The sequence below is a fragment of the Danio aesculapii genome, chromosome 4 (genome assembly GCF_903798145.1).
Source record: "Danio aesculapii chromosome 4, fDanAes4.1, whole genome shotgun sequence".
NCBI classification, from domain to species: domain Eukaryota; kingdom Metazoa; phylum Chordata; class Actinopteri; order Cypriniformes; family Danionidae; genus Danio; species Danio aesculapii.
The window spans coordinates 59,819,570-59,845,252 of NC_079438.1; the positions used below are offsets into that span (position 1 = coordinate 59,819,570).

General features: G+C 41.6%; 1 protein-coding gene across 1 annotated transcript in view; it reads right to left on the bottom strand.

Annotated features, from left to right (window-relative positions):
* Nucleotides 1–25,683, bottom strand: part of lrig3 (leucine-rich repeats and immunoglobulin-like domains 3) — a 42,131-nt gene that overhangs the window by 14,831 nt on the left and 1,617 nt on the right. Inside the window, exons 2-8 of the mRNA XM_056456298.1 lie at nucleotides 15,763–15,834; nucleotides 15,598–15,672; nucleotides 2,076–2,210; nucleotides 1,437–1,580; nucleotides 1,149–1,292; nucleotides 760–903; nucleotides 326–469 (exon numbers count right to left, since the gene is read on the bottom strand). Of these exons, the coding sequence (XP_056312273.1) occupies nucleotides 326–469; nucleotides 760–903; nucleotides 1,149–1,292; nucleotides 1,437–1,580; nucleotides 2,076–2,210; nucleotides 15,598–15,672; nucleotides 15,763–15,834 (858 nt within the window). The remainder of the gene's footprint in view (nucleotides 1–325; nucleotides 470–759; nucleotides 904–1,148; nucleotides 1,293–1,436; nucleotides 1,581–2,075; nucleotides 2,211–15,597; nucleotides 15,673–15,762; nucleotides 15,835–25,683) is intronic.

The following is a 25,683-nucleotide window of genomic DNA, read 5'->3' on the forward strand; positions in this document are numbered from 1 at the left end:
TTTATCAGTATGGGAAACACACTAGCTTGGCATATACCGACATATATAAATAAAATAAAATAAAAAAAGCGAAAAACTAGGGGGTCTGCTTATTTGATGCCACACATGTATGGTGTGGTAAAAGTATTAGATTTACATTTGGATTACATTTAGATTACTTTTGTGTAACACATTTAGAAAACAGCGACATTACATATAGACAATAGTGAAAATTCACAGCAATATCATTGTGGCGTCATATATTTATCGATTTTTGGATTCTGATTAATGCTCCATATTGCATATACTCCAGTATCTCTGTGTACAGTGCTGCAGCTGAACTCACAGCGTCTGCAGGTTTGCGAGGCCTCGAAACACTCCGTCTGCGATGAAACTGATCCGGTTGTTCCCGATGTGGAGCTGCTCCAGGACACTGAGACCAACAAAACTGCCTTCCTCCAGACGACTCAACTGATTCCAGCTCAGATCACTGATGAACAGAAGACATGTGCTCAGTATATGACATGCTCCATATACGATACGCTCAATAAGACTGTCATATTAAATAAAGCTGTGCAACACTTAAATCACCATTAATAACATCAACAATAAAAGTTAGAATTTACATGATACTGTGTATGCATGTATGCGGTTTATATGTATAATGAATTTTATAATAATAATAATAATATTAATAATAATATTAATAATAATAATAATAATAATAATAATAATAATAATAATAATAATAATAATAATAATAATGTAGCATGGACTCACAGCTCGGCGAGTTTCTGGCAGAACTCCCAGGCGTCGGGTTTGATGCGGCTGATGGAGTTGTGTGAGAGATGGAGCTGCTGCAGCGTCAGGAGGCCGTATAGCCAGCCTTTACTCACCTCTGTCAGGTTATTGAACTCCAGCTGCCTGCTCACACACACACACACACACACACACACACACGTTTGTTTTTATTATAAATTATACACATTTGTGTCCTGACAGGTAACAAAAATATGTACACATGCACCACACACACACACATATATTTATGCGCACACACACGTACAGACACAAATGCACAACACACACATATGCACACAAATACATATGCACACACATGCGCACGCACGCACGCACGTGTCAGATATAAATTCTCAGGCTTTACTCACAGCACTTCCATGTTGTTGAGTCCCCAGAAGGCTCCGTCCATCAGTCTGCTGATGCCGTTCCGCTGCATCTTCAGCGAGCGCAGGCCGTGCAGACCCTGAAACGTCAGACCCTCCACACGCCGCAGACGGTTCCTGCTCAGCTCTCTGCACAACACCAACACCACTGAGTAAGTGAATGTGCGAGTGTGCATGTGTGTATATGTATGCAAGTGTGTATGTGTGTGTGTATGAGTGCATGTGTGTGAGTGCATGGATGCATATCTGAATGCGAGTGCATGAGTGTCTTACAGGTGCTGCAGGTGTGGCAGTGAGAAGATCTTGGCCGGGATGGAGTTCAGACGGTTTTTGTTGAGTTTCAGCACCAGCAGTGAACTGGACAGGTTACTGAAGCAGCCGAGCTCCAGTGTGGAGATACGGTTATTACTCAAAAACCTGCACACACGTAAATACACAATTTAAACAGGTTCAGAATATGCTAAAAACATCCTAAAGAGCTTAAAGTACTCTAAAACAAGCCAAACTACACTGTCTAAAGAGAGTTTACACTTGATCAAAAGAGCCTCTTCTTAAACAAGCCTAATTCTGTCAGCTCAGTTAGTGTTCATGTCTAAAAAAGCTTAAATGCTTCTGAAAATAGTCTAATAAAGTCATAAACTAGTGTAATATGACGTTAAACTAGCGCAACACAGTCATACATTTTCTAATTAATTCTTCATCTAGACTAAAAGAGCTTAAAATGAGTCTGACAGAGCTTAAACTAAATGAAAAGGGCTTATTAAAAGGGTATTAGTCTTCATAAATATGAGCGTTTATTTTAACAGTAATCTCTGAAACCTTCAAATGTCCTAAATCTGAGTTGAGTATCTTGTAAAGAGGGCGTCAGTGAGAGTTTCTGAGCGCGGCTCAGTGCAGAACAGGAGGACTCACAGGTTTTTGAGGGGAATGGGAGGAAAAGCTCCGGCGTAAACCTCCACGATGTTGTTGTTACTGAGATCCAGTGTCTCCAGTGAGAGAAGTGGACTGAGTCGCTCTGGCGAGACCCTGCCGATCCGGTTATTCGCTCTGAAACACAAACAGAGGCGTTAGTTCTTCATACAGTATGTAGATTACTGCATTGGCTGGATTTGGTTGTTGACAATTTGACATGGATAGCTTCGCTCTTCAAAACTCCTCTGAGAGTTGTTGTCAAAGCAACAGGCCTATAAGCTAATTTTAAGATACCAATATGGACTTTTTAGATACAAACACACACTTTTAAAAGGTGCCGACCCAGCTTAAGTGCATGATAATAGACATGCCCAATATTCTCTTCTTCTGCTTCCTCTTATGCTGGTGATTTGATGCTTTGCAAAAGTTGCAGTTAGTTTGTGTGTGCATAAATACACTAATTATGTTTACTATGTTCTGACAGGGCGGTTCATTCCACTGTGGAGACCCGAAAGCTGAAGGGACTAAGCCGAAAAGAAAATGAATGAATGAATGTTCTGAAAGCTGAAGGGCTTATTTTGATTATCAGAGATAACAAGTAAGAGTGCAAAGATCTCTCTCTTACACACACACACCAGAAACTAAGCTTTTTTTTGCACTGCAGCTGATGATCAACTGTAAAACATTGCTAATTGTTCCACCTCCCAACAGGGAAAACCAGCAACAATCAAGAACGCATGATCATACAATGTCATTGCAATAAAAAACACGGTTATAATGGAAGTCAATGGAGCAAAAACAGACACCAGCATAATAAAAGGGGAGTCAATGTGCAATGGCAAAGGCATTTTCCTGAAATGTGTGTCAAAATACGATTTGTCAGCAGAAATCATTGCATATGCTGAAACACAGAGAAAACTGTGGTTAAATTAAGCCTCAAAATCACCCAGAGTGGATGAAAATGACCCAACAGCACACAAGGGTTAAAGCGAGGTATGAAGAGCTCAGCACAGGTGGAGCGCTCCTCCTCACAGCAGAAGCGTGTTATTTGGTTAATAAGGTAATTACCAACACGGTATTTAAACGCAAAGAACCCCTGGCAATTACGCGGCTGATGAAGGCCACTGGCTCAGTGAAAGCGCCGCAGTTTCCCGTGCTGCACGCCTCCTAAATTGCAGTGCAGGAGCAGCTTGTGTTGGGACGCGGCCGGCACAGAGCAGCCTTTGTGTGTCGAACACGCAGAAAACATTCCCTGAATCACAGCGAGCCGCAGACCACAGCCGGCGCTGGGGGTCCAGCAGGACACACAACTACAGTTACGCAATCACAATACTTTTCATTTAACCACTAGTGCACTACTTTTGACATCTTAACTACTATTTAAATACTTCCATGGTTGATCTTTAGTCTGTAGGTTATTAATAACACTATATTTTAATTGTGAAGAGTGCTGTCAGTCCAAGGAGTGCACCTTAAAGGGTTAACAGAGCAAGGCATTTCTTTTGCAGTATCCCCTATATCTGGAATTTCAACTATTTTAATGTGCAATTCACACTAATAACAAAGCATTAGGGTTTTTAGCTCAATAAACTACTAATTAGCAGCTGATTAATAGTAAGGTAGTAGCTGGGTTTAAGTATTTGGTAGGATTAGTGATGTAAAATAGGATCATACTTATATAAGTGCTAATAATCAGTTAATATTTTAATAATAGGCAGGTAATAAGTCTATTATTAACTAAAATGATACCAAAAAAACATTGTAAAACTGCTGTGGTCAATATTATTAGCCCACCTTAAACCTTTAAACTGCACTTTAATGTGAATACTAATATAAGTAGAGTTAATTAGTAACATGTAATTACTGTTATCATAGGAAAGACAAAAGAAATTGGTTATTAGAAATGAGTAATTAAAACTGTTGTGCTTTTTGTGAAATTAAAATAATTGTCTTTAGATGTTAGTATCAGCATGTCAGTTTTAAGGATATCTATGATCTCTAGTGTCTCCAAAATAGTGACATAATTCACATTTAGAAGATATAAACATTTAAAGTTTGCAGTTTATCACTTCCACCTAAAAGGATCAATGATTTTTTGACATCACCTCATACTTCAGTTTCTCAACAAACTTTCCACAGACGTGAATGTACATTCCCTTCAGTCTAACTTTACTTATAGTGCGTTTCCACTGAGTGGTACAGTACGGGTCACCTTTATCAGGCTTACGTTTCCACTGGCAAAAGGGTACCAATGGCATTTCATTAATCATGCGCACGTTATTATCATCAGCTCAAGAAGTTCATTATTTTAAATATAGACGCGCATGTGAAACCACCCGCGCTTCAGATGGCCTGGTAAACAACAACAGGGCACAGGGTGGATTCTGCTCTTCTTCCTGGCTTTGTGGCTGTTCATCAAGATGACGACAAGGTTTGTTTGAGCTCAGGTCGACCATGGCTCGTTATTATATGTATATATTATTACGGTGTAATGTTTCTGCTGTGTCTTTACAAATGCCGCTTCCGTTTATTTCCGTTATTTTTGGCCTTTTTGCCTTTATTAAGTGGATAGGACAGCTTTTCAGACAGGAAATGAAGTGGGAGAGAGAGAGGGGGAAGGGACGGGAAATGTCCTCGAGCCCGGATTCAAACTCGGGACGCCCTGAAGTGCTACTGCACCATATGTCAGCGTGCTAACCACTAGACTATTGCGCCGACTATGCCGCTTCCGTTGTCTTCATTCTCCTGGCTTGAGTATGTGCTAGTGACGTTTCTCTGTAAACCAACAGCGTTCAGCTGCGCGTCTTGCTCCGCCTTTTGGTACCCTTTAGAAAGGAAACCCAAAAAGTAGTACGGTACAGTTAGCTTTTTTGGTACCTTTTGACAGTGGAAATGGGCCATTATTCATTATATAGACCCTTTTCTTAAAACGCAAAATTACCCATCATGCTTTGTGTGTACGCGCAAAGAGGATGCTTCGAACTTCCGGTCGCCAGCTGATGCATATATAGAGTCACATTCAGACAGCTCTGAAACTATAGTTTTAATCTAATTTACAAATTTTTTACGTCTTTAATGCTGTTGATCAGCGCCACCTACTGGACTGATTAATTAAAACATGCGATCTAACGGGATTAAAAACAACAGCAGCGAGGGTATTTTTCCCATTGTTGTCAGACGGCATCTTCTGCCATTTAAATGAAGCCTGGTCATCGCTAAAGTCAACATTTTCTCTTTCTTTAAACATATAACCAACCCAAACACATGTACTTCAACAACATGTTTGACACACACATGTAGCCTGCGTACTAACTAAATGAAAAACAAACGGCTCCTGATTATAATCAACATGCAGAGTATCAGTCACAGACTTTTATTGGTCATTTTTGGAAATTGCATGCCTTACATACCTGTTAGTTTCATGCCAGTAATATGGTTTGCTCTTTATAATGCAGTGAGGTATTGTGTGTGTGTGTGTGTGTGTGTGCGCATTGAAGAGCCGCGGAGTACAGTATAACAGCTGACAGGTCGGGTATTTCAGCATCTGATCTGACGGCACACACTGAATCAGGAGAGCGTTTTTCTCTCTTTTTTGAAGTTCTTCTAAGCAGCCTACCGGACGGCGCTGCTCACTATGGAGATGGGGATGCGCCATGCAGCAACGGAGGGAAAAAAAAGGTCAATATATTAAAAACGCACCATAAAACCTAACCTAACGCAACCGTAAATACACCCTGCGGCTCACACAACACGGACTCGTCTTCTCATCTTCAGATCAACACAATAATAGCGAACATTATTATGGATATTAAACGTCTATTATTCTTCGTTCTCATTTCAGTAGAGGCTCAACACATTTTCCAAAAGCCCCAGCGGACAGATGCATGGTGGGAAATCTGTGCTCTTGTGAAGTGGAGGTGTTGAGAGAGATAAGAGCGGGACGTGCCGGAGCAGATCCTTCAGACAGACTCAAGTGTGAAAACCAGGAAGAGGAGAGAGGAATGTTTACACACACACACACACACACACACACACACACGTTTTCATCAAGGATAAATGATCGTGTTTATTATTAATATTACACTAAATACTGTTTATTATTGGTGCATAATTACTCCTGAACAGCTATAAAAGAAGCAGAAGAGGCTAACATCAGTGTGTGTGTGTGTATGTGTGTGTGTATGTGTGTGTGTGTGTGTGTTTATATGAGTTCAGGTGTGTGAGTGTGTCAGTTCAGGTTGGTGCGTGTTTGTGTTCAGGTGTGTGTGTGTTCAGGTTTTTGTATATGAGTTCAGGTGTGTGTGTGTGTGTGTTCAGATTTGTGCGTATGAGTTTAGCTGTGTGTGTGTGTTTTTGTGTGGTTGTGTGTATACACAAGTTCAAGTGTGTGTGTGTTCAGGTTTTTGTATGAGTTCAGGTGTGAGAGTGTGTGTTCAGATTTGTGCATATGAGTTTAGCTGTGTGTGTGTGTGTTTTTGTATACAAGTTCAGGTGTGTGTGTGTATGCATGTGTGTGTGTTCAGGTGTGTGCATGAATTCAGGTAAAGGTGTATGTATGAATGTGTGTTTGTATCAATATGAGTTTGAGTGTGTGTGTGCGCATTCAGGTTTGTGTGTATGAGTTCAGGTGTGTGTATGTGTGTGAGAGTGTGGGTTGTCAGGTGTGTGTATGTGTGAATATGAGTGTGTATGGGAGTGTGTGTTCAATGTGTGTATGGGCTCAGGTGTGTGAGTATAAGTGTATGTGCTCAGGTGAGTGTGTGTATGTTTGAAAATGAGTGTGTGTATGAGTGAATATAAGTGTGTGTATGAGTGAATATAAGTGTGTGTGTGTATGTGCTCAGGTTTGTGTGAATGAGTTCAAGTGTGTGTATGTGTGTAAGAATGTGTGTGTGTTCAGGTGTGTGTGAATATGAGTGTGCGTGTGTGTTTGTGTATGTGTTTGTATTAAGGTGTGTGTAAATATGAGTGTGTGTGTGTGTCTGTTTGTATACAGGTTTGTGCGTATGAGATCAGGAATGTGTGCGTGTTGGGTGTGTGTATAGGTTCAGGTGTGCGTGAGTGTGAATATAAGTCTATATGTGTTCAGGTGTATGTGTGTGTGTGTGTGTGTGTGTGTGTGTGTGTGTGTGTGTGTGTGTGTGTGTGTGTGTGTGTGTGTGTGTGTGTGTGTGCGTGTGTGTGTGTGTGTGTGTTTTATGACCCCTCCTCCTCCTCCTCCTCCACCATCAGACAAACAAGAGCCTCATTGTGCGTTTCTGCCGCACACCTCAAATTTGTTCAACCAATTTTCAGCAAATAAGGCTGTTACACGCCGTTAGCTTCTCCAGCGCTGGAGATATTTATAGCGCCGCGAGCGAAACACCAAATCCTGATGACAAACACCTACAGGAGTTAAAATACCACACGACATGTGAAGAACACACTCACGTTCAGATTGTTTCCACATAAAGAGGATTGTGAAAGCGGTGTTTGGCACGTCAGCGTGTTAGGAGAGTTATTACACACTCACACAATTTCACAATGCAGACACTTTCCACACCACCAGAGTGTGTGAGTGTGTGTGTTTCTGGCAGATGAGTGATCTTGGCTCTGAGATGAGCAAACGCAGACACACAGACGGTCTGAAACACATTAACTGCAGCTCACTTTCAACATATTTTCCTCATGCAGTAAAGATCGTTAATGAGCGAACGAAGCGTCTTCAAACCTCCAGATCATTTCACATCATCACTGCAGGACGAACAATTAGAAAACCACTGGGGTCTTAAATAATCTCCAGATCTGCAAGATAAACCAGACAAAAACTCAAACAACAAAACAAAACTGAACCTCTAGACGAAACTAGTTTAAAAGCTTGATCTTAAATTGTAGGAAAAGAAAGTTAACCACTATCAAACAACATAAGCAAACCAGCAAGATTAGTCCACAACAATTCCAAGCAGTCTAAGAAAACATGCGATATTCTAAAAGTTCTTAAACTAGTCTAAAATATCTTAAACCAATCTAAAAGATCTTAAACTAGTCTTAAATATCTTAAACCAATCTAAAAGTTCTTAAACTAGTCTAAAATATCTTAAACCAATCTAAAAGATCTTAAACTAGTCTTAAAGATTTTAAGCTACTCTTAAACTGATCTTTTAGACTAGTTTAGATATTTGATTTTTTTAGACTAGTCTGTTTTTTGTCTAGTTTAAGACCTTTTAGACTAGTTTAGGATCTTTTAGACTAGTTTAAGATTTTTTAGAGTAGTTTAAGATCTTTTAGACTAGTTTATAATCTTTTAAATTAGTTTAAGACCTTTTAGACTAGTTTAAGATCTTTTAGACTAGTTTAAGATCTTTTAGACTAGTTTGTGATCTTTTAAATTAGTTTAAGACCTTTTAGAGTAGTTTAAGACCTTTTAGACTAGTTTAAGATCTTTTAGACTAGTTTGTGATCTTTTAAATTAGTTTAAGATCTTTTAGAGTAGTTTAAGACCTTTTAGAGTAGTTTAAGATCTTTTAGACTAGTTTAAGATCTTTTAGACTAGTTTAAGATCTTTGAATAGTTTAAGACCTTTTAGACTAGTTTAAGATCTTTGAATAGTTTAAGATTTTTTAGACTAGTTTGTGATCTTTTAAATTAGTTTAAGGTCTTTTAGAGTAGTTTAAGACCTTTTAGAGTAGTTTAAGATCTTTTAGACTAGTTTAAGATCTTTTAGACTAGTTTAAGATCTTTGAATAGTTTAAGACCTTTTAGACTAGTTTAAGATCTTTGAATAGTTTAAGATTTTTTAGACTACTTTGTGATCTTTTAAATTAGTTTAAGGTCTTTTAGAGTAGTTTAAGACCTTTTAGACTAGTTTAAGATTTTTTAGACTAGTTTGTGATCTTTTAAATTAGTTTAAGGTCTTTTAGAGTAGTTTAAGACCTTTTAGACTAGTTTAAGACCTTTTAGACTAGTTTAAGACCTTTTAGACTAGTTTAAGACCTTTTAGAGTAGTTTAAGATTTTTTAGACTAGTTTGTGATCTTTTAAATTAGTTTAAGGTCTTTTAGAGTAGTTTAAGACCTTTTAGAGTAGTTTAAGATCTTTTAGACTAGTTTAAGATCTTTTAGACTAGTTTAAGATCTTTGAATAGTTTAAGATTTTTTAGACTAGTTTGTGATCTTTTAAATTAGTTTAAGGTCTTTTAGAGTAGTTTAAGACCTTTTAGACTAGTTTAAGACCTTTTAGACTAGTTTAAGACCTTTTAGAGTAGTTTAAGATCTTTTAGACTAGTTTGTGATCTTTTAAATTAGTTTAAGACCTTTTAGACTAGTTTAAGATCTTTTAGAGTAGTTTGTGATCTTTTAAATTAGTTTAAGACCTTTTAGACTAGTTTAAGACCTTTTAGAGTAGTTTAAGATCTTTTAGACTAGTTTAAGATCTTTTAGACTAGTTTGTAATCTTTTAAATTAGTTTAAGATCTTTTAGAGTAGCTTTAAGACCTTTTAGACTAGTTTAAGATCTTTTTGACCATGTGATTTTTAGACTAGTTTGTGATCTTTTCAATTAGTTTAAGACCTTTTAGACTAGTTTAAGATCTTTTTGACCATGTGATTTTTTAGACTAGTTTGTGATCTTTTCAATTAGTTTAAGACCTTTTAGACTAGTTTAAGATCTTTTTGACCATGTGATTTTTTAGACTAGTTTGTGATCTTTTCAATTAGTTTAAGACCTTTTAGACTAGTTTAAGATCTTTTTGACCATGTGATTTTTTAGACTAGTTTGTGATCTTTTCAATTAGTTTAAGACCTTTTAGACTAGTTTAAGATCTTTTTGGCCATGTGCTCTTTTAGACTAGTTTGTGATCTTTTCAATTAGTTTAAGAATTTTTTGACTAGTTTAAGATCTTTTTGACTATTTAAGAACTTTTAGACTAGTTTTAGAACTTTGAGACTTGTTTAAGGTATTTTAGACTAGTTTAAGGTCTTTTAAACTAGTTTATGATCTTTTAGACAAGCTTTAAGAACTTTTAGACTAACTTAAGAACTTTTAAACTAGTTTCAGATTTTTTAGACTAGCGTTAAAGACCTCTTAGACTAGTTTAAGAACTTTTAGAGTAGTGTATGAAATTTTATTTTACAATTACATTTATTAGCAAAAATAACAATTAATTTTCAAAATTAAATCAATTCATTTGTAAGTTTCAACTCATTAAAAACAAAGCACAATCCACAGAGAGAGAGCGAGAGAGAGAGAGAGAGAGAGAGAGAGAGAGAGAGAGAGAGCGAGAGAGAGCGAGAGAGAGCGAGAGAGAGAGCGCTGTACGGGTCTGGGTATCGAATAGCTGGAGCCTCTTCTTTAAACACTCTCTCAGACTGAGCGTCTCTCAGCTTTGACCCTTCAATCCTCCAAAAACAAACGCCATCAGCTCCACAGCTGGGAGTAATTCACTCGCCATCACCTCAACTCATTCAGCCATTTCACAGGAATTTACAGCCTTCAGCAATTAAAGAGCCGTACGAAGCCGCCGCTCGCCAGTAATTAGCTGGAAAATTCAATTCAATTCACCTTTATTTGTATAGCGCTTATACAATGTAGATTGTGTCAAAGCAGCTTCACATAAAAGGTCACAGTAAATAGGAACAGTGTAGTTCAGTTTGTAGTGTTTAAGTTCAGTTCAGTTGAGCTCAGTTCAGTGTGGTTTAATAATCACTACTGAGAGTCCAAATACTGAAGAGCAAATCCATCGATGCGCAGCTCTACAGATCCTGAACCATGCAAGCCAGTGGCGACAGCGGAGAGGGAAAAAAAACTTCACTAAAGGCGGAAGTGAAGAAAAAAAACCTTGAGAGAAACCAGACTCAGTTGGGCACGACCATTTTAATTTCTCCGCTGGCCAAATGTCTTGTGCAGAGCTGCAGTCTCAGTGGCGGATGGTCTAGTGGCAATTAGACCATCAGACTGAAGGACTGAACTTTGCTAATGTATGCGTGACCAATGTCCCTCTGGGGCACGTCTTTTCACTCGCCGGCCATCTTTGAAACGCCTCTCATCAGTATGTTTATGCATTCTGTTTGAATGAGGACACATCCAATTCTACAAGACTGTTAGCAAAGTGTACGATTAAACTTCATATTGAACAAGATCACGACACCAACCTCATTTATGGCTGTGTTACACATCATCGCCCTCAGAACTTGATGGGAAAACTCTTCCCAAAATGACAGCGGCTCTTTGTAAACCCAGCGTCAGAGTGTGTGTTCCTGCAAACTGAGCTGCTCTGGAATTATAAACGCGTGTGTGTGTGTGTGTTTGAGGGTCGGATGTTTCTGGATGGTGTTGTATTTAACACACAGCGCTCAAACTCAGATGACACTCAACACAGGCGCCGTCACACACACAAGAGAACAGGCCAACAATACTGCCAAACACTGCTGCGTCCAAGAGGAAATACCACACACACACACTCACTCTTCACACAGACACAACCGCAAGCACACACAAACACACAACACACTCTCACAGACTCATCCCCGTCGCAAGCGTACACACACACACACACACACACACATTCATCCCACAAACTCATGCGCACGCTAACAAGCAAACAACACTACAGTCACACACATACACAGACAGTTACCATACACACTCACACAAATTCAGACATACACTCAAGCACAGAAGACACAATCACACATATGCACACAGACACTATACACACACACACATTGGCACATACATATTCCCAAATACATGCATCCACTCAAACACACTCTCTCAACACACAGACACCATACACACATTCATTCATAAACACACACTCTCTCACACACACATTAGCATATACACTCACACAAACACACACTGAGCTCAGAAACACACACACACTCTCTCCAGAGATGAAGATCTCATTATGTTGTGAATTGATGCGTCAGAGAGATGGAATCTGCAGTAAATAACAGTCAGTAATGAAGCTTTAATGAACAGACAATGAGGAGGATTTCACATCCAGATTAAAAGCAGACTCAAACTGTTCTGAGCGCAGTCAAAACATTCCCAAACTCAGCTCCAGCACATCCAACACAAACCAGCCTCTGCAAAACCCTGAATGAGAGAGTCCACGGGATGTTTTCTTCATTCACACACATGCATGATCACTTACACACACACACACACTCACACACATGGGGCAGAATGCATGCAAAAAATTATATCATTAAAATGTAAATATTTAAGACACAAAAACTCCACCCCCAAACTCATTCCATTAGTCAGCCAGACATAAAGCTCCACCCCCAAACTCATTCCATTAGTCAGCCAGACATAAAGCTCCACCCCCAAACTCATTCCATTAGTCAGCCAGACACAAAGCTCCACCCCCAAACTCATTCCATTAGTCAGCCAGACATAAAGCTCCACCCCCAAACTCATTCCATTAGTCAGCCAGACATAAAGCTCCACCCCCAAACTCATTCCATTAGTCAGCCAGACATAAAGCTCCACCCCCAAACTCATTCCATTAGTCAGCCAGACATAAAGCTCCACCCCAAACTCATTCCATTAGTCAGCCAGACATAAAGCTCCACCCCAATCTCATTCCATTAGTCAGCCAGACATAAAGCTCCACCCCAAACTCATTCCATTAGTCAGCCAGACATAAAGCTCCACCCCCAAACTCATTCCATTAGTCAGCCAGACATAAAGCTCCACCCCCAAACTCATTCCATTAGTCAGCCAGACATAAAGCTCCACCCCAAACTCATTCCATTAGTCAGCCAGACACAAAAACTCCACCCCCAAACTCATTCCATTAGTCAGCCAGACACAAAAACTCCACCCCCAAACTCATTCCATTAGTCAGCCAGACATAAAGCTCCACCCCCAAACTCATTCCATTAGTCAGCCAGACATAAAGCTCCACCCCAATCTCATTCCATTAGTCAGCCAGACATAAAGCTCCACCCCAAACTCATTCCATTAGTCAGCCAGACATAAAGCTCCACCCCCAAACTCATTCCATTAGTCAGCCAGACATAAAGCTCCACCCCCAAACTCATTCCATTAGTCAGCCAGACATAAAGCTCCACCCCAAACTCATTCCATTAGTCAGCCAGACACAAAAACTCCACCCCCAAACTCATTCCATTAGTCAGCCAGACATAAAGCTCCACCCCCAAACTCATTCCATTAGTCAGCCAGACATAAAGCTCCACCCCCAAACTCATTCCATTAGTCAGCCAGACATAAAGCTCCACCCCCAAACTCATTCCATTAGTCAGCCAGACATAAAGCTCCACCCCCAAACTCATTCCATTAGTCAGCCAGACATAAAGCTCCACCCCCAAACTCATTCCATTAGTCAGCCAGACATAAAGCTCCACCCCAAACTCATTCCATTAGTCAGCCAGACATAAAGCTCCACCCCAATCTCATTCCATTAGTCAGCCAGACATAAAGCTCCACCCCAAACTCATTCCATTAGTCAGCCAGACATAAAGCTCCACCCCCAAACTCATTCCATTAGTCAGCCAGACATAAAGCTCCACCCCCAAACTCATTCCATTAGTCAGCCAGACACAAAGCTCCACCCCTAAACTCATTCCATTAGTCAGCCAGACATAAAGCTCCACCCCCAAACTCATTCTATTAGTCAGCCAGACATAAAGCTCCACCCCAAACTCATTCCATTAGTCAGCCAGACATAAAGCTCCACCCCAAACTCATTCCATTAGTCAGCCAGACATAAAGCTCCACCCCCAAACTCATTCCATTAGTCAGCCAGACATAAAGCTCCACCCCCAAACTCATTCCATTAGTCAGCCAGACATAAAGCTCCACCCCCAAACTCATTCCATTAGTCAGCCAGACATAAAGCTCCACCCCAAACTCATTCCATTAGTCAGCCAGACATAAAGCTCCACCCCCAAACTCATTCCATTAGTCAGCCAGACATAAAGCTCCACCCCAAACTCATTCCATTAGTCAGCCAGACATAAAGCTCCACCCCCAAACTCATTCCATTAGTCAGCCAGACATAAAGCTCCACCCCAAACTCATTCCATTAGTCAGCCAGACATAAAGCTCCACCCCCAAACTCATTCCATTAGTCAGCCAGACATAAAGCTCCACCCCCAAACTCATTCCATTAGTCAGCCAGACATAAAGCTCCACCCCAAACTCATTCCATTAGTCAGCCAGACATAAAGCTCCACCCCCAAACTCATTCCATTAGTCAGCCAGACATAAAGCTCCACCCCCAAACTCATTCCATTAGTCAGCCAGACATAAAGCTCCACCCCCAAACTCATTCCATTAGTCAGCCAGACATAAAGCTCCACCCCAAACTCATTCCATTAGTCAGCCAGACATAAAGCTCCACCCCCAAACTCATTCCATTAGTCAGCCAGACATAAAGCTCCACCCCCAAACACATTCCATTAGTCAGCCAGACATAAAGCTCCACCCCCAAACTCATTCCATTAGTCAGCCAGACATAAAGCTCCACCCCCAAACTCATTCCATTAGTCAGCCAGACATAGAGCTCCACCCCCAAACACATTCCATTAGTCAGCCAGACATAAAGCTCCACCCCCAAACTCATTCCATTAGTCAGCCAGACACAAAGCTCCACCCCCAAACTCATTCCATTAGTCAGCCAGACACAAAGCTCCACCCCTAAACTCATTCCATTAGTCAGCCAGACATAAAGCTCCACCCCCAAACTCATTCTATTAGTCAGCCAGACATAAAGCTCCACCCCCAAACACATTCCATTAGTCAGCCAGACATAAAGCTCCACCCCCAAACTCATTCCATTAGTCAGCCAGACACAAAGCTCCACCCCAAACTCATTCCATTAGTCAGCCAGACATAAAGCTCCACCCCCAAACTCATTCCATTAGTCAGCCAGACACAAAGCTCCACCCCCAAACTCATTCAGACACAAAGCTCCACCCCAAACTCATTCCATTAGTTAGCCAGAAACAAAGCTCCACCCCATCCTCATTCCATTAGTCAGCCAGACACAAAGCTCCACCCCCAAACTCATTCAGACACAAAGCTCCACCCCCAAACTCATTCCATTAGTCAGCCAGACACAAAGCTCCACCCCCAAACTCATTCCATTAGTCAGCCAGAAACAAAGCTCCACCCCAAACTCATTCCATTAGTCAGCCAGACATAAAGCTCCACCCCCAAACTCATTCCATCAGTCAGCCAGACACAAGGCTCCACCCCAAACTCATTCCATTAGTCAGCCAGACACAAAGCTCCACCCCCAAACTTATCCCATTGACAATCCAGACACAAAGCTCCACCCCCAAACTCCTTTTATTAGCCAGCCAAGCCAAGCACAAGCTCCACCACAAAGTTCCACCCCCAAATTTGTTTCATTGATCAGCCAAACACACAGTCCTGCCACAAACTCATTCCATTGGTCAGCCAGAAACACAACCCCGCCTCCAAACTCATTCCATTGGTCAGATTCTCCCACAGCAGGAGTCAAGTAAAAATATTGACAACGACACACAGCAGCCAAAGCTCATACTCACAGAATCAGACTGCTGAGGTTTCCAGCGTTCTGGCCCAAATCCGGGATGGACTCGAACTCATTGTTGCTCAGCTTTCTGCAAACACAAAACCAAACATGTAGATATCATCATCTGGGACATTTGAAGAGGAAAATAGAGAAGGTGAAGCTCAGAAAGCGCTCTCACATTTCACTGAGCTGCGGCAGGCTGGAGAACAGCGCTTCAGGAAACACGCGCAACTTACTATGGCTCAAATCCCTGCGAAGAGGACAAACGGCATTAAACAGCAGCACACGCAGCAGAGAATAAAGCAGAAACACACTCTGATATTAGCACAGAGACTTTAAACAAACACAATCAATCAGACAAACACTTTCACTACCTAATAGAGCACGTCCAAAAATAGAGTTTTCAAAAGAGACGCCATCATTATTCATCTATAGTCATTTCATTTGGTAAACTAACTGAGAATATGACTTTAAATCAAAACTAGGGATAAATCAGCAGCCATACTGATAATAAATGCTAGTATTAATATTTCCATTATCTGATAACTCTCTGATCTCTTTAAGCAGATAAATTCTGTATTATTTCCACTGGTTGAACCTCTTCACACACTCGCTGTCTGACACTATTGTTTTACTGCTATTTTGGTTTTGGTTATTGTTCAGTGGTTTGGTTGCTTTATTTATGCATTACTTTTTTGGCCGACGGTACATTTTATTGATATAACAGAAAGTTAGCTGTAGAAAAGTTGTAATAGCTGATTAATAATAAAGTTCAGAGATCAGCTCAAACTTTTCTAGTTAAGCTTTTAAAATGAACTCAGTTTTTCACTTTATGTATTTGCCTTTTTTTTGTAATCATGCAAGACTTTGCATTTTTTAACATTTATTTTTTAGTAATATTAAGCAGATTCTTAGATAGCATGTGAAAGTACAATCTGCAGGTTATAAATGCACAAAGTAATATTTTAATATAATTATGTAAATAATCAAGACATCACCCTTCTCACTACTCAAGCCAAATTAGCCCACACAAGGAAAAAATAAAAATAAAAAAATTATATATATATATATATATATATATATATATATATATATATATATATATATATATATATATAAATATATATAAAATAAATAATAAATAATATAAATAATAATAAAAATAAAATAATAATAATAATAATAAAATAATAAATAATATAAATAAAATAAATAAACAAAATTAAGATTGGGACAGGGGCTAAAACAAACAAGGCACGGTCTCAAAGAAAAGCATAGGATTTCACATCTAATAAAACAAATAAACAGACTCTCTAATTGAGTATTTAATTATTTCCAAAATGTAAAAACAACATTACTGTTATGAAGCGGACAGGAGACAGAGGTAAGGAAACGTTAGGGTGTTTATTAAATGACAACAAGGAGCACATGAAGGATAGCCAGGAGGATCAGGAATGATGTTGGGGTCTTTTCCTCCGTGGCTGGGTAACAGGAATACACGAGGATGGACAGCACACACCAGATACAGCTGACAGAGGATGACACAGACTTGGAAGGACTGGAAGACAGGACGATTCGGGTGGACCAGGAAGACTAGGAGGAATACAAAGAGAACAGGTAAGTAAAGCGTTTGTTTTAGCTGAGGATGACTACGCTGAGTGGTCGCTCAGTTGTCCGCTTTCGTCGAGACGAGCCCGGACAATGAGCGACTGGAGTGCTGTGCTTTTATCTGGTGCTCGTGAATGTGATGCAGCTGTGTGCTCATTAGAAGTCAGGTGATGGTGATCTTCGTGAGTGGGGATCGTGAGAGCCTGACCAATCCGTGACAGTACCCCCCTCCCCAGGGCCCGCTCCTGAGGGCCGACACCTCCGACGCCGTGGTGGTCTCCCTCTGCCTCTAGGCGCTGGGAACTCAGGGTGGCTCTCATGAAACTCCACCATGAGACTAGGATCGAGAATATCAGCTCTGGGAACCCATGTCCTTTCTTCGGGGCCGTACCCTTCCCAGTCCACCAGGTACTCCAACTGGCCACCACGACGTCGGGAACGCAAGATCTCCTTCACTGCGTAGACGGCTCCTTCTTCTAGGAGCAGTGGAGGAGGGGGTTCCTCTTCGTGGTCAGGCTCTGTGGAGGGAAGAACAGGATCGTGATAGGGTTTCAGGAGTGATACGTGGAATGTAGGGTGAATACGGTAGTGAGAGGGTAATTGTAGTTTGTAGGTGACGGGGTTAACCTGTTCCACGATGGTGAAGGGACCAACAAATCGGGGACTTAACTTGCGAGAGGGCAGTCGCATGCGTATGTCCCGGGTGGATAGCCACACCTTTTGTCCGGGTGTGTATCTGGGTTCTTCAGACCTTCTTCTATCGGCGGTTACCTTGCTTCGACGGACTGCCCTCTGCAGATGTTGATGAGCCTCGTCCCAGACTCTCTCGCTCTCCCGGAACCAGTGATCCACTGCGGGGACATCAGATGGTTCGCCATCCCAGGGAAAGAGCGGTGGTTGGAAGCCCAGGACGCACTGGAATGGCGTGAGTCCGGTGGAGGGTTGCCGCAGTGAATTTTGGGCATATTCTGCCCAGCCCAAATACTGGCTCCAGGAGCTCTGGTGACCACTGCAGAAGGTCCTCAGGAACCGTCCCACCTCCTGAATCTTCCTCTCTGTCTGCCCGTTGGTTTGGGGATGATATCCAGAAGAGAGGCTGACGGCCACACCTAGGAGCTTGAAGAAGGCTTTCCATAGACGTGAGATGAACTGTGGACCTCTGTCCGACACAATATCTTCTGGAATACCAAATGACCTGAAGACTTGATTAAAGATATTGTCGGCTGTTTCAAAGGCTGTGGGAAGACCTTTCAGAGGGATTAGTTTGACAAACTTTGAGAATCTATCTACGATGACTAGAATACAGGTATTACCTTCTGACGAGGGGAGGTCAGTGATAAAGTCCACTCCTAGGTGTGACCAGGGACGGTTCGGAATCGGCAAGGGATGGAGCTTTCCAGCGGGTAGATGACGTGGGCTCTTGGATTGGGCACAGTCCTTACAGCCCTGAACATATTGCCTCACATCCCTTGCCATGTTTGGCCACCAGAATCGTTGGGATACTAGCGAGAGAGTATTGTTGATCCCTGGATGTCCAGTGCCTAGCGAGGTATGTAAGGAGTGGATCAGATCTACCCGGTGTTCAGGTGGTATGAACTGCCGATGAGGAGGGCATCCCGGCGGAGCAGGGGCTTCCGGAGTGGCAACGACTGGAGGAGCGTTCCAGGTGATCGGACAAATGGAGATGTGTTCGGGAAGAATCTTCGTTGGGAGTTCTTCATGATCGTGATGCTCGTGTAAACGAGAGAGAGCGTCTGCTCTTAGATTCTTGGGTCCTGGACGATAGGAAATGGAGAAATCAAAACGTGAGAAGAAAAGTGACCATCTGGCTTGACGTGGACATAGTCTCTTGGCCTCTTTGATATATTGGAGGTTTTTGTGATCTGTGATCACCTGGAACGGATGTTTGGCTCCCTCCAACCAGTGACGCCACTCCTCCAAGGCTAGCTTGATTGCTAGAAGCTCCCTGTCTCCTATGCTGTAATTCTGCTCCGCCGGGCTCAACTTCCGAGAGAAATAGGCACAGGGATGCAGTCGGGGCGGTGTATCATGATGTTGGGATAATACTGCCCCGACGCCGGTGGTGGATGCGTCCACTTCCACCACGAAAGGAAGATTTGGGTCAGGATGAGTCAGGAGTGGGGCCCTTGTGAACTCCTTCTTAAGAAGGCGGAAGGCTGCGGCTGCTTCTTTGGTCCACTCCAGTCCTTTGGGTTTACCCTTGAGGAGATTAGTGAGAGGTGATGTAATCCTGCTGTAGTCCTTGATAAACCGTCTATAAAAGTTAGCAAACCCAAGAAACCTCTGGAGCTCCTTAATGGAAGTGGGTTCTGACCAGGATAGAACAGCCTCAATTTTCTTCCCATCCATACGTATACCGGTTTGGTCAATGATGTATCCCAAGAAATGAATCGACTTCTGGTGGAATGAGCATTTCTCCGCTTTGAGGTAGAGGTGATGTTCTCTCAATGTGTGTAGGACCTCCGCAACGTGTTGGCGATGTTCGGCCTCACTCCGGGAGTAAATGAGGATGTCATCTATGTACACTATTACAAAGTGGTGAAGAAACTCCCGGAGGACTTCATGAATGAAGTTTTGGAATACGGAGGGGGCGTTGACCAGACCGTAAGGCATGACCTCATATTCATAGTGGCCAGTAGGGGTCACGAATGCTGTCTTCCATTGGTCCCCCTCACGTATTCTTATCAGATTATACGCGCTGCGGAGGTCCAATTTAGTGAAGACTTTAGCTTCTCGGAGCTGTTCCAAAGCGGCTGGTACCAGAGGAAGGGGATATCGGTATTTTACTGTACCGTTATTTAGGACCCTGTAGTCGATGCATGGACGCAGCCCTCCGTCCTTCTTGGCCACAAAGAAGAAGCTTGAGGCGGCTGGTGATTTTGAGTGACGTATGTACCCCTGACTCAGAGCCTCCCTTATGTAATCTTCCATTGCCTGATTCTCTGGAAGCGAGAGCGGGTAGATCCTACCTCTTGGCAACTGGGCATCTGGAACTAGGTCGATCGCGCAGTCCCATGGCCGATGCGGCGGTAGCTGGGAAGCTCTCTTGGGGCAGAAGACATCATGAAAGGAGCTGTACTCCTTAGGAATGTGGATAGACTGCTTCTCAGGAGGACTCTCGACCGATGTTGTAAACAAAGAAATGGGGTTCCGACCTTGAAGAGGGAGATTTGGAAAACAGGTAGGTGTACATCCAGATCCCCATTTCTTTATCTCTCCTGTGCCCCAAGAGATGATGGGATCGTGCTTCACCAGCCACGGGCGCCCTAGAATGATGTCCATATTTGCACCCTCCAGAACCAGAAATTGAATCCTCTCTTGATGTAACAACCCCACTTGAAGAAGGATGTCTTCGCATTGTCGATGGATACGGGTCGAAGATCGAGTGCACTGGGTTATCGGTTGTATCTGGTATATATGCGAGGACGCCTCAGTACGTAGGTGGAGTTGACGACAGAGGGATTGGGAGATGAAGTTCCCTGCTGACCCGGAGTCGATGAGGGCTGTGACAAGGAGAGAAATAGAGGCAGTAGTTATTTGTACGGTGGTAGTAAGTGGTTTACATTGTTCAATATTCGTACTGAATACACTCACTGAAGTCCGAATGGGACGAAGGGGACACTCCATACGGGTGTGTCCACTGACACCGCAGTATAGACACAGACCCCGGGTCAGCCTCCTCTGTCGTTCCGCTGATGTCAGTCTTCCAGACTCTATTATCATGGGTTCTGGTTCTGGAGAGGCTGTTGACTCAGGCGATTGGAGGAGTGCAGACGAGGGGGTGATGGTGTCCTGTTGATAGGAACGGAGACGATCGGAACATCGGAGAGAATGTTGGATGAATCTCTCCAGACCCATAGTATCATCTAATGTGGCCAGCTGGATTCGGAGAGTGGGTTCCAAGCCGAGCCGGTACGTGGTCAACAACGATCTCTCATTCCATCCACTTGCAGCTGCTAGAGTGCGAAACCGGAGAGCATATTCCTGTGTAGATAGAGTACCTTGCTTTAGATGATACAGCTGCTCTCCAGCGGCTACTTCCCCATCAGAACGTCCAAACACCTCTTTGAAATACTCCGTGAAGGTAGTGATGGAATTCATGACCGGCCCGGCTTGGTTCCAGATCGTCTCAGCCCATTTAAGTGCAGGCCCAGAGAGTAGTGATACGATGTAGGCGATCTTTGACTTATCTGTGGGATATAGAGAAGGTTGCATTTCGAATATGAGGGAACATTGTAACAGAAAACCATTGCACTCCCCCGCTCCGCCTGAGTAGGGCGCTGGTCGGGCCATGGGACTGGAAGGAAGGGCCGAAGAAGAAACTGTGGAGGCGGAAGTGCTCGGTGCTGGTGGTGCGTTGGAAAGTGGAGCTGGTGGCTGTAGAATCCGCTTCAACTGGTCCACCAGCTCTTGAAAGTGATCGGGGGTGCTCATGTTGTCGTCGTTATTGGTCCGGGCTTCTGTTATGAAGCGGACAGGAGACAGAGGTAAGGAAACGTTAGGGTGTTTATTAAATGACAACAAGGAGCACATGAAGGATAGCCAGGAGGATCAGGAATGATGTTGGGGTCTTTTCCTCCGTGGCTGGGTAACAGGAATACACGAGGATGGACAGCACACACCAGATACAGCTGACAGAGGATGACACAGACTTGGAAGGACTGGAAGACAGGACGATTCGGGTGGACCAGGAAGACTAGGAGGAATACAAAGAGAACAGGTAAGTAAAGCGTTTGTTTTAGCTGAGGATGACTACGCTGAGTGGTCGCTCAGTTGTCCGCTTTCGTCGAGACGAGCCCGGACAATGAGCGACTGGAGTGCTGTGCTTTTATCTGGTGCTCGTGAATGTGATGCAGCTGTGTGCTCATTAGAAGTCAGGTGATGGTGATCTTCGTGAGTGGGGATCGTGAGAGCCTGACCAATCCGTGACAATTACGCTGTGTAAAATGTATATTTATTGGCTAATATATCGACCATCAAATCTGAAAAGTTATCACTATTGGTAAAAAACTCCATATCAGTGCATCGCTAATCAAAACAGACTTTGCCAGCTGACCAATCAGAGCAGACTTAGCCTATGGAAGGGGGAGGAGTTTACAGATATTGAATTGATTAAACAAATCATTTTGATATCAATGCAACTGATTCAAATATTAAATGCACACGCTGTTTTCTTTTGATGCATTTAAACCTGTTCATTGCTGTAAATTTATAATTATAATATTTGTAAATGATCAGTTTTCTTTATTTTCATGTTTTTATTTCTGCTTTTGAGTTGCATTATGGGATCTTGATCTTTCTTCCAACAACTTTTAACAGGAAAAGTGACTTTTCTTATCATGTGTAGTAGTGTGCAGTGCTATATTGTGTGTGTTGGTGTTGTATATTACGCTTCAGAAACCTTATAATAAACTGCAGCACATTCACTGTTATTTTACAGACTCATTTATTTATATATTATTTCTTATATTATTTCAAAATAGTAATGCGTGAATAAAAGTCACTTTATTAAACTGTAGAGTTGAATATTCAGGATTCAAACGCAGACAGAGCAGAGATCAACATCCCATAATGCAGTTCACCATCACAAATAAACCCAAAAGACACACAATACGGTTCATTATATTATACACAATATTAGGACACTTTCAAATACACAGGAGCTGCTCTTTAAAAGCGTGTGTGCTGGGACTGTGAGGTGTGTGTGTTGTGAGCACGTGAGCTGAAGAGTGATGCGTGTGTGTTTTGTGAGTTTGTGTGCTGGGACTGCGAGGTGTGTGTTTTGTGTGTGTGTGTGAGTGTGAAGCGTCTCTCCAGCATCTGGACTCCATCAGCTCAAACACTCGCGGCCGCGGGGAAACTAACGACTGCTAATCTATTCGCAATGCAGGGAAAGTGAGCGCCGCCTTTGATTCGCAGCAGCACATCAAGCGTGTGTGTGTGTGTGTGTGTGTGTGTGTGTGTGTGTGTTTCTGGCTCTGCACGAGTGTTTTACTGGAATCTCTCAGACTCAGAGGTGGAGCTTCACAATCGTCCACAAAATAAGACAAATTCATTAATAAGACAGATTCTGGCTGTTGCTTTTGCTCTTCTTCACCATTATTCATTTATTTATCTTAACTTTAACAACTTTATAAAACGTAACTATATTACTTAACTTAAGTGGAATCATAAAATAATGACAAAAATTAGGATCAAGACAAATCTCAATCTAATCAAACTCCAAAAGCTTTCAAGCTAACCTATGTTTTGTCACTATTTTATGTTTGCAATGTAGTTAAGTGTTATTTCAGACAGCACTTTGGTCCATTTTAACGGTTTTGAAGGTGCTTTATAAATCAAAGTTGAGTTGAGATCAGTTCAACTTAACTAGTTCAAGCTAAACAGTTAAATTACTCCACTAAAGATGTGCTATTAATGTAAATAAAGTCTTTTTCAGGCCAGCCATGAGGCCATGTCAAAAATTGTTGCAATAATCAATATTATTTTATGCCACTGATTATATAATTCATATTTTCTACAGTGCATGCTGATTTGTGTCTGTATTTGATGAGTTGTGCTCCTGGATTGACTGCAGGCGACAGAAGTGTGAACATGGAGCAATCACACACTCCTCGGTTCAGATAAGATAAACACTTCAGACTCTTGTTCAGCTTATTAACACACAACTTTATCACATTCTTGAGTCACTCCAAGGATGTAAACGTGTTTATTTCACATAGTTGCTGCATTGATGATGATTAACCCGCTGATTTCTGCTTTTACACAATCAGAACTGAATCAAGTGATGTTGATGCTATAAACTAATAATATAAAAAAACATCCTAATGAACAGTTTCCCAATTTTGGGTTTATTTACGGTGGTGAACTGCATTATGGGATGTTGATCTCTGCTCTGTCTACTTTTGATGTTGAAAATACAACTCTACGGTTTAACAAAGTGACTTTTATTGGCATTTTAGTAGCTTAAAATAATAATATAATGTATAAGAAATAATATCTAGAGGAATAAGTGTGACAGAAATGTGCTGCAGTTTATTACAAGGTTTCTGTAGTGTAATATACAACACCAACACACACAATATAGCACTGCACACAATTAAAAATGATCATAAGTCACTTTTTCACACATTTACAGGTTAAACATTGTTGGAAAAATGATCAAGATCCCATTATGCAATTTAAAAGCAGAAATAAGCAGGGTAAAAAAATAAAAACATGAATCACAAAATACAGAAAACTGCTGATTTACAGATATTTTTACAGTGTAGTAGTTATGAACGGATATTGGTTAGGATTAGGGATGTAGAATAAGTTTATATTTTATAAATAATACTAAACAGCCAATATTTTAATAACAGGCAGGTAACGAGCAAGTGTTAGTAACAGGAATTAAGTTCTTCTAAGGATCTTATTTTGTGGTTTGCAAGAGTCATTTTGTTCTCATTTTCTCTTTTATATCCACAAGCAGTGAAGCTTTTAGATGAAAAATAATCATCATAGGCTGCGAACGGTGTGATTAGTGTTGTGAAATATGTGATTGCATATTTGCATATGTCAACAATACAATGCAAAACCACATTCTGCACACATTACAGAGTCCTGCTGCAGTGGAAGAGGATACAAGTACTGGACTGGCCTGCCTGCAGTCCCGACCTGTCTCCAATAGAGAATGTGTGGCGCATTTTGAAGCGCAAAATGCGACAATGAAGACCCCATACTGTTGCCCACTTCTAAGACTTGTTTGCAGGAAGTATGGGACAAAATTACACCTGAAACACTTCATCACTTGGTGTCTTCAGTCCCTTAAGTGTTGAGAAAAGCAATGGAAACCTGACGAAGTGGTAAATGCTTTACTGTTCCAACTTTTTTTGAAATGTGTTGCAAGAACCAAAATTAGGACACGCGTTTATTCTGAAAGACAAAAATAATAAAAATCACGAGGAACAAATTAAATAATGTTTGTTTTATTGTCTGCAAGGAAATACAAGTCAAAGAAAATTTAGAAAGCACAACTTTCTTTTTTTATTTGTGTTTTCCATACGGCCTCAACTTTTTCTAATTTGGGGTTGCATTACTATACAATTTTTGGGTGAAATATGCCTTATATCTATTGCAATGGTCATTTTTGACTGTACAACTGGACAGATCAATTTTCCAGAGTGACTTTCGCTCAGTAAAAGGTGTGTGTTCAGAGCTGAACTATGAAAGTAGAGTAAAACAGCTGCTGTCGTCTCAAACTCTGGAAAAAGAAGTAGAGAAGAAAACCCTCAGCTCTTTCCAGATGTAAATCATGAAAAGCTTTTTCCTTCTATTTTTCCATTCTGGCAGCGAGAGAGTTTCACAGCCAAAAACTCCAGGCCTCCCTCCCTCTTTTTTCTCTGCACATGGGCTCCTAATGGCTTCCATCTCTGCTTGGGTTTAGCTGCTAATTCAGCAGAAATAATGGGCCTGGGGAAAACAAAAGCTG